Source organism: Mobula birostris, chromosome 4 (genome assembly GCF_030028105.1).
Source record: "Mobula birostris isolate sMobBir1 chromosome 4, sMobBir1.hap1, whole genome shotgun sequence".
NCBI lineage: Eukaryota > Metazoa > Chordata > Chondrichthyes > Myliobatiformes > Myliobatidae > Mobula > Mobula birostris.
The window spans coordinates 16087682-16103184 of NC_092373.1; the positions used below are offsets into that span (position 1 = coordinate 16087682).

The window sequence follows — 15503 nt, forward strand, 5'->3', positions numbered from 1 at the left end:
CCTCCTGCCTGTCAGCCATTCCACTATCCATGTCAATATATTTCCTGTAATGCCATAGGGTTTTATCTTGTTAAGCAGCATCATGTCTGGCACCTTTTCCAACGCCTTGTGAAAATCTAAGTAAATGACATCCATTGCTTCTCCTTTGTCCACCCTGCTTTACACTTCCTTGAAGATCTCTAACAGATTTTTCAGGCAAGATTTCCCTTGACAGAAACCATGCTGACTTTGACTTATTTTGTCATTAGTCTCCAAGTACTCCAAAATCTCATCCTTAATAATGGACTCCAAAACTTTCCCAACCACTGAGGTTAGGCTAACTGGCCTTGGATTTTCTTTCTTTTGCCTTCCTAAAGCGTGGAGTGAAATCTTCCAGTCCTCTGGGACCATGCCAGAATCCAGTTTTTCTTGAAAGATCATGACCAATGCACCTGCTATTTCTTCAGCAACCTCTCTCAGGACTCTGGGATGTAGTCCACCTGGCCCAGGTGACTTATTCACCTTAAGACCTTTGAGTTTGCCTAGCACTTTTTCCTTTGTAATAGCAATGACATTCACCCCTGCTCCCTGACACTCATAGACCTCTGGCACGCTGCTAGTGTCTTCCACAGTGACGACCAATGTAAAGTACCCATTAAGTTCATCTGCCATTTCTTTGTCCTCCACTACTACCTCACCAGCATCATTTTCCAGTAGTCCAATATCAACTCTCACCTCCCTTTACTCTTCATAAAATTGGAAAAAACTTTTGGTATCTTGCTTTATATTATTGGCTAGTCTGCCCTCATATTTAATCTTTTCCCTTCTTATAACTTTTTAGTTGCCTTTTGCTAGATTTTAAAAGCTTCCCAATCCTCTAACTTCACACTCACTTTTGATACCTTATATGCCCTTTCCTCAGCTTTTATGCAGTCCATAACTTCCCTTGTCAGCCACGGTTACCTATTCCTGCAATTTGAGAACATCTTCTTCTGTGGGACCTACCTATCCTGTGCCTTGTGAACTATTCCCAGAAACTTCAGCCATCTCTGCTCTGTTGTCATCCCCGCCAGTATCCTCCTCCAATCCACCTGGGCAAGCTCCTCTCTCATGCCTCTGTAATTCCCTTTATTCCATTGTGATACTGATACATGTGAGTTGTGCTTCTCCCTCTCAAACTGCAGTATGAATTCAAACATATTATGATCACTGCCTCCTTTATGTTAAGCTCTCTAATAAGATCTGGGTTATTACACAAAACCCAATCTAAGATAGTCTTTCCTCGAGTAGGCTCAAGCACAAGCTGCTCTAAAAAGCCATCTCATAGGTATTCAACAAATTCCCTCTCTTGCAATCTGACACCAGCTGGATTTTTCCAATCCCCTTGCATATTGAAGTCCACCATTACAATTGTGTCATTACCCTTATTACGAGTCTTTTCCACCTCCCTTTTCAATCTTAACCCCACATCTTGGCTACAATTTGGAGGCCTATATATGATTCCCATAATGGTTTTTTTACCCTTGCAGTTTCTTAACTCCAGCCACAAAGATCCAACATCCTCTGACCCATCTCTTTCTAAAGATGTAATTCCACTTCTTATCAACAGAGTCACACCACCACTTATGCCACTGCCTGTCTTTTTAAGCTCCCAACTCTGGCCTTCTTGCACCGATGTCTCAGTGGTGCCCACAATGTTATACTGCCCAATCTATAATTGCACCACAAGTTCATCCACCTTATTCCAAATGCATTTAAATACAGTACCTGCAGTCCTGCTTTCTTCGCCCTTTAGAATTTTGCCTCTGTTTTAAAATTTAATGCTTTGCTCTGTCTGCATTTGTACCGAATCATTGGCTTGTCCTTCCTTACATTTATGTATGCCCATCATCTACTTGTAAATCTACTGGCATCTTCAGCTCCATCATACTGGTTCTATTCCCACTGCTTGAACCTATCAATCTCTGCTGTAAATATTCTCAATGAACTGGCCTCCCCAGCAGTCAATGGCAATGAATTCCACAGATTCACCACCCTCTGGCTAAAGAAATTCTTTTTTAACTCATTTCTAAATGAATGTCCTTGTACTCTGAGGCTGTGCCTTCTTGTCCTAGACTCACCCAATATAGGAAACATCTCTGCACTTACTCTGTCAAGCCTTTCAGTATTCCATAGGTTTCAATGACATCCTTCCTCTCTCTTCTAAACTCTGGTGAGTACAGGCCCAGAGTCATCAAACACTCCTCATTCCCAGAATGATTCACGTGAATCTCCTCTTTTCTCTCCATCTCTTTTGAATTTACTCCCCCTCACCTTATATGCATGCCCTCTGGTATTAGACTTCTCAACCATTGGAAAAAGGTATTGCTTGTCTACTCTATCTATGCCTCTCATTATCATCAAATTCTCTAACAGATCTCTCCTCAGCCTTTGCTGCTCCAGAGGAAACAAAACCAAAGTTTGTCCAAACTCTCGTTATAGCACATTTCCTCTAATCCAGGCAACATCCTACTCTGCAGCATCTCCAAAACCTAAGCATCCCTCCTATAATGGCTGGCTTCGTGACTGTGTACTGACTTCCATGAACTTCAGTTCTGAATATTATTTGCTTACTTTTATTGTTTGCACAATTAAACAATCTTATTTTTAAAATGGGTTCTATTGTGTTTCTTTGTTTTGTGGCTGCCTGTAAGTACATGAAGTTCAAGGTTGCATATATTTTACATACTTTGATATTAAATATACTTTGAACTTTTACACTACTTATTTCATTTATTTATATATCTATATATATGTGTGTGTTTCTTCTTGTAATTTATAGTTTTATTATCATGTGTTGCAATGTACTGTAGTTTTAAAATGCCAAATTCCATGACATGAAACAATGATATTAAACCTGATTCTGATTCAGAAACCTTCCTCTCAGTTAAACCTTCCCTTAGTCTTTTATCTTCATCAGTATCAAACTCCAGCATTCTCAAAAATCTTCTCTGAACTTTCTGCAGTGTTGTACCAGCTTTATTGTTGTGTGGTGACCAGATATTTACAAAGAATGGTGGTTGGGGCCTAATGATGTTCTGTACAGTTCCAATTTAATCTTCCTGCCCTTGTTTCCCATGTCAATAATAGCAGGTAACCCTCCTGAGCAACACACAAAATGTTGAAAAACCTCAGCATCTATGGAGAATAAACTGATAATGTTTCAGGCGGAACCCCTTCTGAAGTTTCCGTTCTGTCCCACTGCCTTCAGGGAACAATGGGCATGTTGTCCAGGATACACTTCTCTAGTCTTTTGTCATGGTGATAGAAACAGGTTCTTTGACGCACTACGTCCATGCCAAACATCAAGTAAAGTGTCCAAGCCCCTCTGCCATCAAGAACTTTGCTATTTTGGTTGTTCTCCATTGTCCAAACAGGCCAAGCGGTTAAGGTGTTCGTCTAGTGATTTGAAGGTCGCTAGTTCGAGCCTTGGCTGAGGCAGTGTGTGTGTCCTTGAGCAAGGCACTTAACCACCCATTGCTCTGTGACGACACTGGTGCCAAGCTGTGTGAGTCCTAAGTCCTAATGCCCTTCCCTTGGACAACATCTGTGGCGTGGAGAGGGGAGACTTGCAGCATGGGCAACTGCTGGTCTTCCATACAACTTTGCCCAGGCCCGTGCCCTGGAAACTTTCCAAGGCACAAGTCCATATATATATATATATAAACAGGCAATGAAAGGTTCATCATCCAGTTGATTGTGTTAGGTGGGAGGGTGCTGCATCAGGTGATCACCTGTGGGAAAGTTGTGGGGGGTGGGGGAAGTGTTTGGCATTGAATCAAATAATAAAACATACAGGTATAATATCCTGTCAGAAAGGCTGTGACAAGCTGCTTGAACAACACATACAAAATGCCAGAGGAACTCAGCATCTACAGAGAGAAATAAACAGTCAATATTTCTATACAGGGCCCTTCAACAGCACCTTTCAATATGAGTCCTGATGAAAGATATCGGTCCAAATCAGTCTGAAGAAATTCAACGTCACATCTAAAAACTGAGAAGACTTTGCACTCTGTAGATACAGCTGGAGGAAATCTGTTCAAGAGAGAGCTGTGCTACATGTGATCGACCTCCATTGTGCTGCCGACAAAAAGCGGCAGCTCCAAAAGGAGAGACTGATCAACTAAAAGACCCAACCACTACCAAGAGCCACTCTTGCTCGCTACACCACAATATGCAGATCCCGGATCAACTTCCACAGCCAGCTGAGAAGCCATCAATAAACAAATCCTTAGGAGAACATCGCACTCAACTCAAGTAATCACACTATTATTGGTTCAAAACATCAACTGCTTCTTCCTCTCCACAGAGGCTGCCTGATGTTCCGAGTCCCCCCAGCATTTTGTGTGTGTTATGCCCACCATTTCTAGTAACTGCAGAATCTCTTGTGGTCTCTGTATGAAAGAGGCTTCACTCTTTTGCAGATCAGTGCGGAGTTGAGGGCTTGGATGACCTACTTCTCTGCCGAAAATTTCTCTAATTCTTTTCCTCATCAAGTTAACCCACCTAGCAGGTAATAACAGCTAACTAGTTAACTACAGCGCTAAGATGCCCACTAGTCATCATCTCACTAACCTTGAGCTTGTTGTTTTGCAAGGAAGTATGAAGAGGGAACTCCTGCTCCACCTACAGACCCGTTTTGTGAGTACCTGCATTGACCTTACAACCATGGCCTCTTCACATATGGCACTCCACTGACTCAAAACCCAACTGGATGAAGACGCCTATTAATGGAATCACCTTAGTTCCAACCTCTCATACTGCTCTAAAAATATTCAACCAACAGCTAGGGAAGTTGTGTGTTGCCCCGACATCCATAGAGGGCAGTCATCATTACTCAGTATTAATAGGTAAGTTCAACTATTGAGAGGTGGTTTTCCTTTGAGAAGGGGATTAACTGGGACTTCTCTTATTAACTACACTGTTGTTCCTTGGGTTGAAACCGAATGAAAAATAGATGAAAGACTTTCCATTTCTTTTAGCACATTTTAGCTTTTCGCTGAACAAAGCCTCTCAATTTCTGTCTATGCGGCCTGCCCTCGCAGAATCACACAGCCTGGAAACAGGCCCTTTGGGCCAACACTTCCATGCTGACCAAGATACCCTAAAGCTTGTCCCATTTTCCAATACCGCTCTCAACCTTTCCCATCCGTGTACCTGTCCAGGTGTCTTTTAAATAGTGTCCACGTACATCTGCTGCAACACAACAGATTTCACAACATATGTCAGTGATAATACAGCTGATTCTGATTCTGACCCTGTCTATGCCCCTCATGATTTTATTCATCCCTCTACAGTGCTCTCTCAGTCTCCTACCTTCCAATGAATAAAGTGCAAGCAGCCTTTCTCCACTGAGGTTTAGTGAGACTAGAGCTCATGGGTTGAGAGTGAAAGGCGAAATACTTAAGAGGAACATGAGCAGGAACTTCTTCACTCAGAGGCTGGTGGGAGTGCGGAACGAGCTGCCAGTGTTTTAGAGAAATTTTGATAGATAAATGGAGGCTTATGGAGGGCTATGGTATTGGTGCTGGTTGATGGAACTAGGCAGAATAATAGCTCAGCACAGACTAGATAGGCCAAAGGGCTTGCTTCTGCATTCTATGACTCTCTAGTGCATAAAAGCCCAAAATCTGGCTGAATGGCCCAGCCTTGTTACAGTGGGGTCTCCTCAGGTAGTATCACTCCCAAAGCCAAAAGAGTTGATCCAGATGCAATGGTGTTAACCAGCCCTGTAATGCTTTGACTGTCACCAGTCTTTTAACCAAGCAGTTCCAGCTGATGCCAGGAGCACGCACACATCTGTCGTTGTTCAGAATCTAGACACAACACGTAGACGTTCAAAATAACTGTGTGGGGTGAAAAGGCTTATTCACAGAAGAAAATGCTGGGCAGATTTTTTTTCTCAAAGAAAGGGGGCCCTTAGTTAACACACACTCTAACGTCAACAATATCACTGTCCATTATAACTTATAATCTCGCCATTCACCCCTGCAATCATTGCATGACATCAGTATAAAACCTCGCTCAGTACGGCATAACATAAACAGTGACTCATCTGTAATGGAATCAATGTTTCGTGACCATGCCAATTTCTCTCAGAATACTCAGGAGCGATTGGAAGCTTCACCTAGCATAGTTCCCAGAATACAGAAGCTTGCACTTACACACACACACGCACACACACACACACACACACACACACATGCACACACACACACACACGCGTGTGACAGTAAACACGCTCATTCCCGCGCAACAATTAACAAAGAATGAAGGCCATTTCTGCACTTACTTTCAGCGAGTCAAAGCAGGCGATGACACGTCCATTTTCCACCTGACAGCTTTTGGAAGGATGTGCAAATTTACATTCCGTGTCGGGCCGGGAGCAAGTGCCTCTCTGGAATTCTCGGCACACTTCCAGCGTCAGCCATTTTGTGTCCCGTATCTGTGCCACACTGACAGCCATGTTTGTGAATGAACAGATATCCCAGGAGGTTAACAGGCAGACTGCGGTGCAATGTGGGTCGGTCAAAGAAAGCTCTTGAGCTTGTTTGGTGGGTTGTTGGTGGTAAGGAAGGAATTAAGAGAATACTCCTTCACGTTTCGATGACTATTTTGCCGTAAAGATCACCACGGGTACGTTTCTCCTGTGAGGAATCTCCTGGCATTAGCGGGGCGAGGTGTTCTTGAAGTGAATTCAATTTTTAACAACAAAAAGCTTTCTTTTCTTTATACTTCCACTGAAAAAATGGCAGGCAGATATACACCAAAACTGTAATGGGTTTCGGATCCTCAGTAATGCATTACTTGAAGGCCACTTTGAATCCAGTGAATTGGGATGACCTTTTTTTTTTTGCTGAGTGCGCGTTGCCCAGTTGCTTTCAGTAGATCAATCCAAAAATGTAATATCGAACCAGTTGATTTGGCAAGTGATGTGAGCAATCGGTTTCAATGAGTCTGCCAGTCCGCTTGCAGAAATTCAAAGCGATCCGATTTTCTGTTTTATGTTCTCGTAATTCCCTTAGTTTGTCTCAGGTGGATCTTTCCGGAAGAGTTGATTTGTTTTGTAAAGTTATAATTCTTTGCTCGTTACAGTAACATAGCAAGAGGAGAAATGCCAGCCTGATATACTGTGAATAGTTCTTCCTTCACTCTACTTCTCTCTCCCTCTCTCCCTCTATCTCTCTCTCTCTTTAAGGTGGGAATGAAGGGGAAGGGGGGGGTGAAGGGGAAAGAGGACAGGGGTAAGGGGGGGCGGCCAGTCGTTCTAAAGCTGGAGGGGATGGATGTGCGGTTGACGCAGTCTAGCTGGTAGCAAGCAAGGCAAAAAAAAGCAGAGACTGCCCTAGAAGCTGTTCCAAGCAGCAGAGATTCCAGGAAAGGCACTTCTCAGTACCAACCTGTAGGAGAAACAGATATATCAACATTTTACCAACCAGCATTTAACTCCTCTCCCACACAAAGAAACCAAGGAAATTAAAAACCCTTCCTGTGTCAAGATGGAAGTAACATGCAAGAGGCAAGTCTACCTGCATACGCGGCAAAACCACAAACAAATACTTACAGAGCAGCATAATGCAGCCAGTTGATGGACATCTTTAAAATAATGGGCTGGTTCCCCCCCCCCAGTGAAGCAATGCATGATAGGGAGATGACAATCAGGGAGAGCTTGCAGCGATGTTCGGGCAGGGTGCCAGCAGTGTGGGCTGTCACATGAAAGGTTGCGCCTGTGAGACACATAGGCAGCTGTGCTGCAAAGCGCAGAGAATGTCCCTTGGATGCAGTGGGCCCTGCTGCCTTTTGTAACCACCCAACATGCGGTTAGTTGATTAATCCGTGTTAGTGTTTCACCAGCTTCGAGCAAGGGCCAAAGCACCTGCAGAACCTCTCTCTCGCATGCACGCACGCACACACACGCACGCACGCACACGCGTGCCCATGCCGAGCATGCTGGCACTCTCGCTCGCGCGTTCGCGTCTGCAGCCGCCGCAGGCTCGCGTTCCCGTGCACGCACGCACACAGCTCCTGCGTGCACGCACACGTGTGGTGCCTGCGCACGCGCACACAACCGCCGACACAAGCGAAACACACTTACACACGCACACAGAGAGGTCAAACCAAACACTGCAGAGTCTGCAGTTAAGTTGGCAAATGCCTGAGGCACGGACTCAGTAACAGCTTCTACCGTCTGGAATACACCGGAGAGAGAGAGAAGAAGGGGACTGCCGTGAATGCTACATTCTCTTCTCCCCTTGCTCCCCCATCCTCACCCGTAGCCCACCCACAACCTCTATCATTCCCCCCCCCCACCCCCACCGCAGACCCCAAAACCAAATGAAGTCCCACAGGCTGGAGGTGGTACATCGACTTATAAACTGCTCCATTCAGTCAGTGATCACTTTTTTTTTCTTAATACATCACAGCCAAGTCAGATATTAACAAAAGCTGCCTTTATGGTGACCTCTTATTTTTCCGCAGTGAGGCTCGTGTTAAACGGGGAACAGAGGAATCACAGTGCTGTCTGACTGGCTGGCAAAATCCAAGGGCTGCCAAAGGAAAATGTGATTCCATTACAGTGGCATTAAAAATTAAGCAAGACAACTGATGCTAGCAAGGCTGTGTGCTTTTAAGCTCATCCCAACCCCACCCCTATCACCATGAGCGACTGCGTAGGATTACAGTAGGGTAGTGGTTAATGTCGTGGATCAGAAGGCGCGGTGGGGGGGGGGGTGCAGGAAAGCTAACCTCATTAATCCGGAGGCGTGAGTTCAAATCCCACCACGGCTGCCGGGGAATTTAACTTAAGTTAATTAAATAAAAAAAGAGACTTACAAAGTAAGGAGAGTCTAAATGAAACAGCTGGACTGTTGTAAGAAAAAATGGTCTGGTTCACCAAAGTCCTTCAGGGAAGGAAACGCTGTTGGTCTGGTCAACACGTAACAGCATACCCACCATGACGGTTATCTCATAATGGCTTCCCCAGTTTAAGGGACGATAGATTCACTCAGTGGCCATTTTATTAGGTATCTCTTGTACTTGATGATTTTTAAAAATTTATTTAGAGATACAGCACGGTAACAAGCTCTTCCAGCCCAACGAGTTGGCTCTGCTCAACTGCACCCATATGGCCAACTAGCCTACTAACCCGTACGTCTTTGGAATGTGGGAGGAAACTGGAGCACCCGGAGGAAACCGGAGCACCCGGAGGAAACCCACATGGTCACGGGGAGAATGTACAAACCTCTTACGGAGAGCGCTGGGAAGCAATTGCTATATTTTTGCACTCTACTGCTGCCACAAAACAACGTAACAGAAGTCAGTAATAACAAACCAGACTCCAATTGAATCCATTGCCTCTCATTTTGACCTAACAGATCCTACGATAGAAGAGCAAATTTCTATTCAACTTGCTGAGTATCATTGCCAACAAGGCCCAAAAGATCAGACTATCTGACCTTGGATGCGTTAGGACTGGTGTCGTCATTGCTGAGTATCATTGCCAACAAGGCCCAAAAGATCAGACTATCTGACCTTGGATGCGTTAGGACTGATGTCGTCATTAATGGCTGGTTTTATTCTTCACCTTTATGCTGTATTCCTGCTAACCCTCATAACCTTTCAACCACTGCTGCATTGTGGTAGTTTCCTGTGCTTGCGGGGATAGCTGCTTCGCACACGCAGACCAAATTTCACTGCTCCGGGTGCTTTGGGACACCCTGGAGGAAAGTGTTTCCTTTCTCACTCATATTCACAGCCTGGGTCTCGACCCTCAACACTGACCATGCTTCGGCCCCCACAGACGTTGCTTGACCTGCTGCTTTCCACCAGCAGCTCATTTCTGCTGTTGAGGATAGCTATCTCCTGAAGCTGTGTGATTTCCCCACATGAGCTGTTCCTGGTCCCACTCCAGCCCTTACAAAGGACTCCAGACTTGTTTAAAGGACAGATTCTGATTCAGATTCATTTATTAGATGGACATCAGAACATACAGTGAAATGTGTCATTTGCGTTAGCAACCAACACAATCCAAATACGCGCTGGGCATGTGGTCTCACCACATATTCCAGCACCGACAGAGCATTCCCCCAATGCTCGGCAGAACAATACAGAAAAGAAAAACAGCAACGGCAAAAGAAGATCCTTTCCTCCTTCCCTCCCACCTTCCCTTGCAGATGGACAGTCCTCCAGGACCAGGTCTGGCCTCCAACCTCCAGACTCCAAGCTTCAGGCATTGGATTCCAACCTCCGGACTTCCGATCAACCTTTGGGCTCCGATCATTGGTACTAACCCCTGGACTAACTGAAGACCTTGAACTCCAGAGTCGAATCTGGGAGCATCTACTGTCCAGCCCTCTGACCTCCAGCTCGGGTGGCCTCCGAGTGTAGAGAGGATGCCTGAAGTGAAGATTTCCTCTGTCCTAAACCTGAACCTGACCTCTAACTCCCCAAAGTCATCCTTACAAACTTTACAAGCTAAATCTGAGCCAGAATCTTGCCCGAGACTGCTCTGGCTTTGCACTATTGATGAAGTGCCAATTATTTCTGGGCCACCCACCCTTTTCCTTCATTTCCACCTCATCAATAGCTCCCCCTGCACCTAGGGATTATATCCATTGCTCCAGTCACACTTAAAACCAGCACCAACTTAATCTGATGTAACTGATTGGCTTTCCATTATTAACTAAATTTAATCTACTTAATTGGATTATATTTGCATCAACTGCTTATTTTGCATGAAATTTCAATCCTCAAACTCATACTTATTATTTTATCTCCATAATTATTTGGCATTAGGCCTATTAATTGAATTAAACAAAAATCCTTGTGATCCAGGAACATGCTGAGCACATTGTCAGCCAACAGCACTGTACACATTGAAGTGTACAACACAGATGTCACCCAGGGGCCATCCTGTACTGGACACTAAAACCCACCCACCTCTTCTTTGGTACACCCCATATTGTCCACTCATGACCTGAAGCTGTTGGCATGGTAGCATAGTACAACATTATGAAGGGTATAGATAGGTAAATGGAAGCAGGCTTTTTCCACTGAAGTTGGATTAGACTACAAACATAGGTCATGGGTGAAGGGAGAAAAGTGAACATGAGGGGGGGAGCTTCTTCAATAAGAGGTTGGTGATATCGAGCCGCCAGCACAAGTGGTAGATGTGATTTCAATTTCAACATTCAAAAGAAACTTGGATGGGGACATTGGTAGTCGAGGGAAGGAGGGCTGGTCAGTGCAGGTCAATGGGACTAGGCAGCTCAAGTGGTTTGGCATGGACTGGATGGCCCGTTGCTATGCTGAATGTTTTCTGTGACTCCAACAGTTACACCCTACAGCACCAGCTTTAAGAATGAGGTTCAATTCCTGCCTTGTCTGTAAGGAGTTTGTACGTTCTCCCAGTGACTGTGTGGGTTTCCTTCGGGTCGGGTACTCCTGTTTCCTCCCATATTCCAAAGACATACAGGTTAGGGCTAGTAAATTGGGGGCATGTGACATTGGCAACAGAAGCATGCAGATTCTTGCGGACTGTCCGCAGCACATCCTTGGACTCTGTTGGGCATTGATGCAAACAGGACATTTCACTGCATGTTTCAAAGTTTCGATGTACATTGACAAATAAAGCTACGAGGGGTGATTGATAAGTTCGTGGTCTAAGGTAGAAGGAGTCAATTTTAGAAAACCTAGCACATTTACTTTTCAATAGGGTCCCCTCCTACATTTGCATTATGCAGAAAGTTTGAGGTTAATAACGCATCAGGGGTGATTGATAAGTTCGTGGCCTAAGGTAGAAGGAGATGAGTTATTAACTTTCTGTATACTCACTCAGAGTTGAACTGCATGTGCATGTAACGAGAGTGGTATAACTCATCTCCTTCTACCCGTGGCCACAAACTTATCAATCACCCCTGCTGTGGGCTCTTTCTGGAGGTCCAAGATCTGTATGCTCCATGACGGCTGGACTAAGTGTGTAAATGTAGGAGGGGACTATGTTGAAAAATAAATGTGTTAAGTTTTCTTAAATTGACTCCTTCTACCTTAGGCCATGAACTTATTAATCACTCCTTGTAATATTTAATCATTAATCTTTAAAATATGGCCATCCTTCAATGCACCCTGAAACACCCTTTTGTGTACTCTGGTTTATATAATGGTGATCCCAGCAATTACCTTTTCATATATCCTGTACCGTAGTCTCATACTTAGATAATAAGTTCACATGTGCTGTACTGTGCGAAAGTCTTAGGCACATATACCTCTATATAGCTAGGGTGCCGAAGACTTTTGCACAGTACTGTAGCAATTTAATGCATTGCACTGCACAGCGACAACCAAAACAGAACAAATTTCATGACATATGTGAATGATGATAAACCTGATTCTGATATGGGTCTCTACTGTGGACTGAGAGTGGGCAGGGGACAGAGACAGGGGAATCATGGTTGAGTAAAGGAGAAAAGGAGTGGGGAGGGAGCTGGAAGCATCAGAGAGACATTACGTAACGATCGATAAACCGATTGTTTGGAATCAAGTGACCTAGACTCGGTGTCTGAGGGCTGGGTGTGTTTGTGCCCATGCCAACCCTCCACCCCGGCACTCCTTCTCTGCCATCTGTCGCACACCCCTCCCGTGGTCCTCCGCCCTCACCATTCCCAACACCAACGTCATTTGCTCCCAGTAGATTTACAAACTCGCTCCCTACTCCACATTGACAAGTACTGCATTGTGCAAAACTCTAAGGCACCCTAGCTACATGTACATGCATAAGACTTTGTCAACAAAAATCTGCCATGGGGCTTGTGGCAGAGTTAGCTGCATTCAGGATGTCTGCAGGAAGGATATGGGTAGGACATATAGTGATGTGTGTCATTCTGCAACATTATCCTTGTCTATATTTGGCTGTATTAATCATGTTTCCTTTCTTCTGAGGAATTAGATCTGTCTTTCCAAAGAATTGGTCAAAGAGGGTTTCTAAACATTCAGAGAATAGGAACTAGTTGGGTTTCCTCGTATCTCAATTGTATCTCACTGATCAATACTCTCGACAACAGATCATTACCACTGATTCTATTTTTGTCTCCATTTTATTGGATTTTGTCCTGGATGTTTACTGGCTTTGCTCCTTTCTGTTCTCTCCTCTACAAAACACCAGAAAAACTGGGAGAGGCAGGTACGACTGCAAAGAAGAGGTTCATGCACAGAAATTGTTTGGATGTTTATGCCCTAAATACAGGAAAGTAGGGACTAGGTCAGATAGACACTTTGATCTCCACTGATGATTTGGGCCAGAGAGCCTGTGTCTGCGTCGTATAACTCTAGATGGGTGGCGGGGTAGGGATATGTCTTTACTAAACTTCTTCCATCTGCTAGCCTGCAGGTCATCCTTGGGCAAGGTGTAGCACCAGCTTAGCCCCCAACCCACCACACCACCCACTCAGGGTCATGTGAAGCCATATATGAGCAGCTGGTGCATATCACAAGTTATGCAACCACTGACGCCAGGCAGACAATCTCTGAAGGGTATTGATAATGGCTGGGGTTTACCCGTCTTGTAAAGACACTGTCCAGAAGAAGGCAATCGTAAACCACTGCTGTAGAAAAGATTGCCAAGAACAATCATGGTCATGGAAAGGCCATGATCACCTACATCATACGACATGGCACACAATGAATGAACGATAATGGTGACCACTTTATTGGGTGTGCCTGTGCACCTGCTCATTAATGCAAATATCTAATCAGTCAATCATGTGGCAGCAACTCAATTTATAAGTGCATGCAGATATGTTCATAAGGTTCAGTTGTTGTTCAAACCAAACATGAGAACGGGGAAGAAATGTGATCTAAGTGACTTTGACTGGGGAATGATTGTTGGCATAATTTTTTTTTTGAATTATCCATTGAGCAGCAGTTCTGTGTGAAATTTCCTTGTTAATGAGAGAGATCACAAAGAGCAGAATACCACAAACAAACACATAGTGCCCATTTTATTAGGCACAAGAGGTATCTAATAAAGTGGCCTCTGAGTGTATGTCACACAAAGCCGCCTTCTTGTAATATTCTTTCACTGTGCCCGAAGTTTGAGAATCTTATCTTCATCCATCCAGATCCCGTGCTCTGGAATTCTCTCTGGCCACTGTGTCTTTCTCTTTTAATCCAAATGAAATTCTCCGTTCTGATGATACTATTGATCATCCTTCCTAATATTTCCATCCCAGTATCACCAGGCTCAAAGACAGCTTCTACCCTGGCACAGTAACGAGACAGTTACTGTGATGTGTTACGCTGCCAGCAGTCAGGGTTCAATTCTTGCCAATGTCTGTAAGGAGTTTCTACGTTCTTTCCGTGACCGTGTGGTTTTCCTCCGAGTGCTCCAGTTTCCTCCTGCATTCCAAAGATGCACGGGTTAGGCTGTGAGGGCATGCTACGCTGGCGCTGGAGGCATGGGGACATTTGCTGGCTGCCACCAGCACATCCTGTATGACACAAGTAACGCACTTCGCTGTATGTTTCGATGTACATGTGACAAATAGAGCTAATCTTTAATCTTGTATCCATTGTTGTAAGACTATTGAATCGTTCCCAGGTATGATGAGATGGACTTTTGACCTCGCAGTCTACCTCACTGTGACCTTGCACATCATTGTCTGCCTGTACTGCCCTTTCTCTGTCACTGTAATGCTTTATCCCACACTCTGTTATTGTTTTAATACTTCAGTGCATTGTTGTGTCAGAAACTGATCTGTATGAATGATTTGCAACACAATATTTCCACTGTAACTTGGTACATATGACAATAATAGGCCAATTTACCAATTCACCTGCCTGTAATTGTTGATCAAATGATGTGTTTAGATGATTCTGCACTTTGAGGATACCATTAATTGGATGACATGGGTTGGAAACTGCTTTTTGTTACTAGCTGATTGAAGGAACAGGGAACGAAATTTAGAAATTGAGACCAAATATTGAAGGGGATGTGAGGGAAAGTATTGTTTTTCAGAGAGCAAGGAGGGCAATAGCATAGTGTAGCTAACTGAGCCACTGTCTCATAATGACAGAGTTCAAATGTGACTTCTAGTCTGTACAGAATTTGGGCCTGCGATGCTGTTGCAGGAGAGTTTCATTGTACCTCTGCATGCGTGACAATAAACTCAGGAAACACTCAGTGACCTCCTCAATCCAATAAAGTGGCCACTGAGAGTATGTTTATGGTCTTCTGCTTTAACAGTCGACATGTTGTGCGTTCAGAGATGCTCATCTGCACACCACTGTTGTAACATGTGGTTATTTCAGTGACTGTCACCTTCCTGTCAGTCTGAACCAATTTGGCCATTCTCCTCTGACCTCTCTCATTAACAAGGTGCTTTTGCCCACAGAATTGCCACTCACTAGATTTTTAAAAATGTTTTTCACCCCATTCTCTGTAAACTCTAGAGACTGAGTGTGCATGAAAATCCCAGGAGATCAGCGGT

At 44.4% G+C, this 15503-nt stretch overlaps 1 protein-coding gene across 8 annotated transcripts in view; it reads right to left on the reverse strand.

Moving 5' to 3' along the window:
- The window catches only part of LOC140196176 (muscleblind-like protein 1), a 322691-nt gene that overhangs the window by 177506 nt on the left and 129682 nt on the right, over positions 1-15503 (reverse strand). For 7 of the 8 annotated variants that reach the window (XM_072254940.1, XM_072254936.1, XM_072254944.1 and 4 more), the window contains exon 2: positions 6314-7421. The exons of the other annotated variant lie outside the window; for it this stretch is intronic. In XM_072254940.1, the coding sequence (XP_072111041.1) occupies positions 6314-6487 (174 nt within the window). In that variant the 5' untranslated portion in view covers positions 6488-7421. The remainder of the gene's footprint in view (positions 1-6313; positions 7422-15503) is intronic. 8 annotated transcript variants of the gene reach the window in all.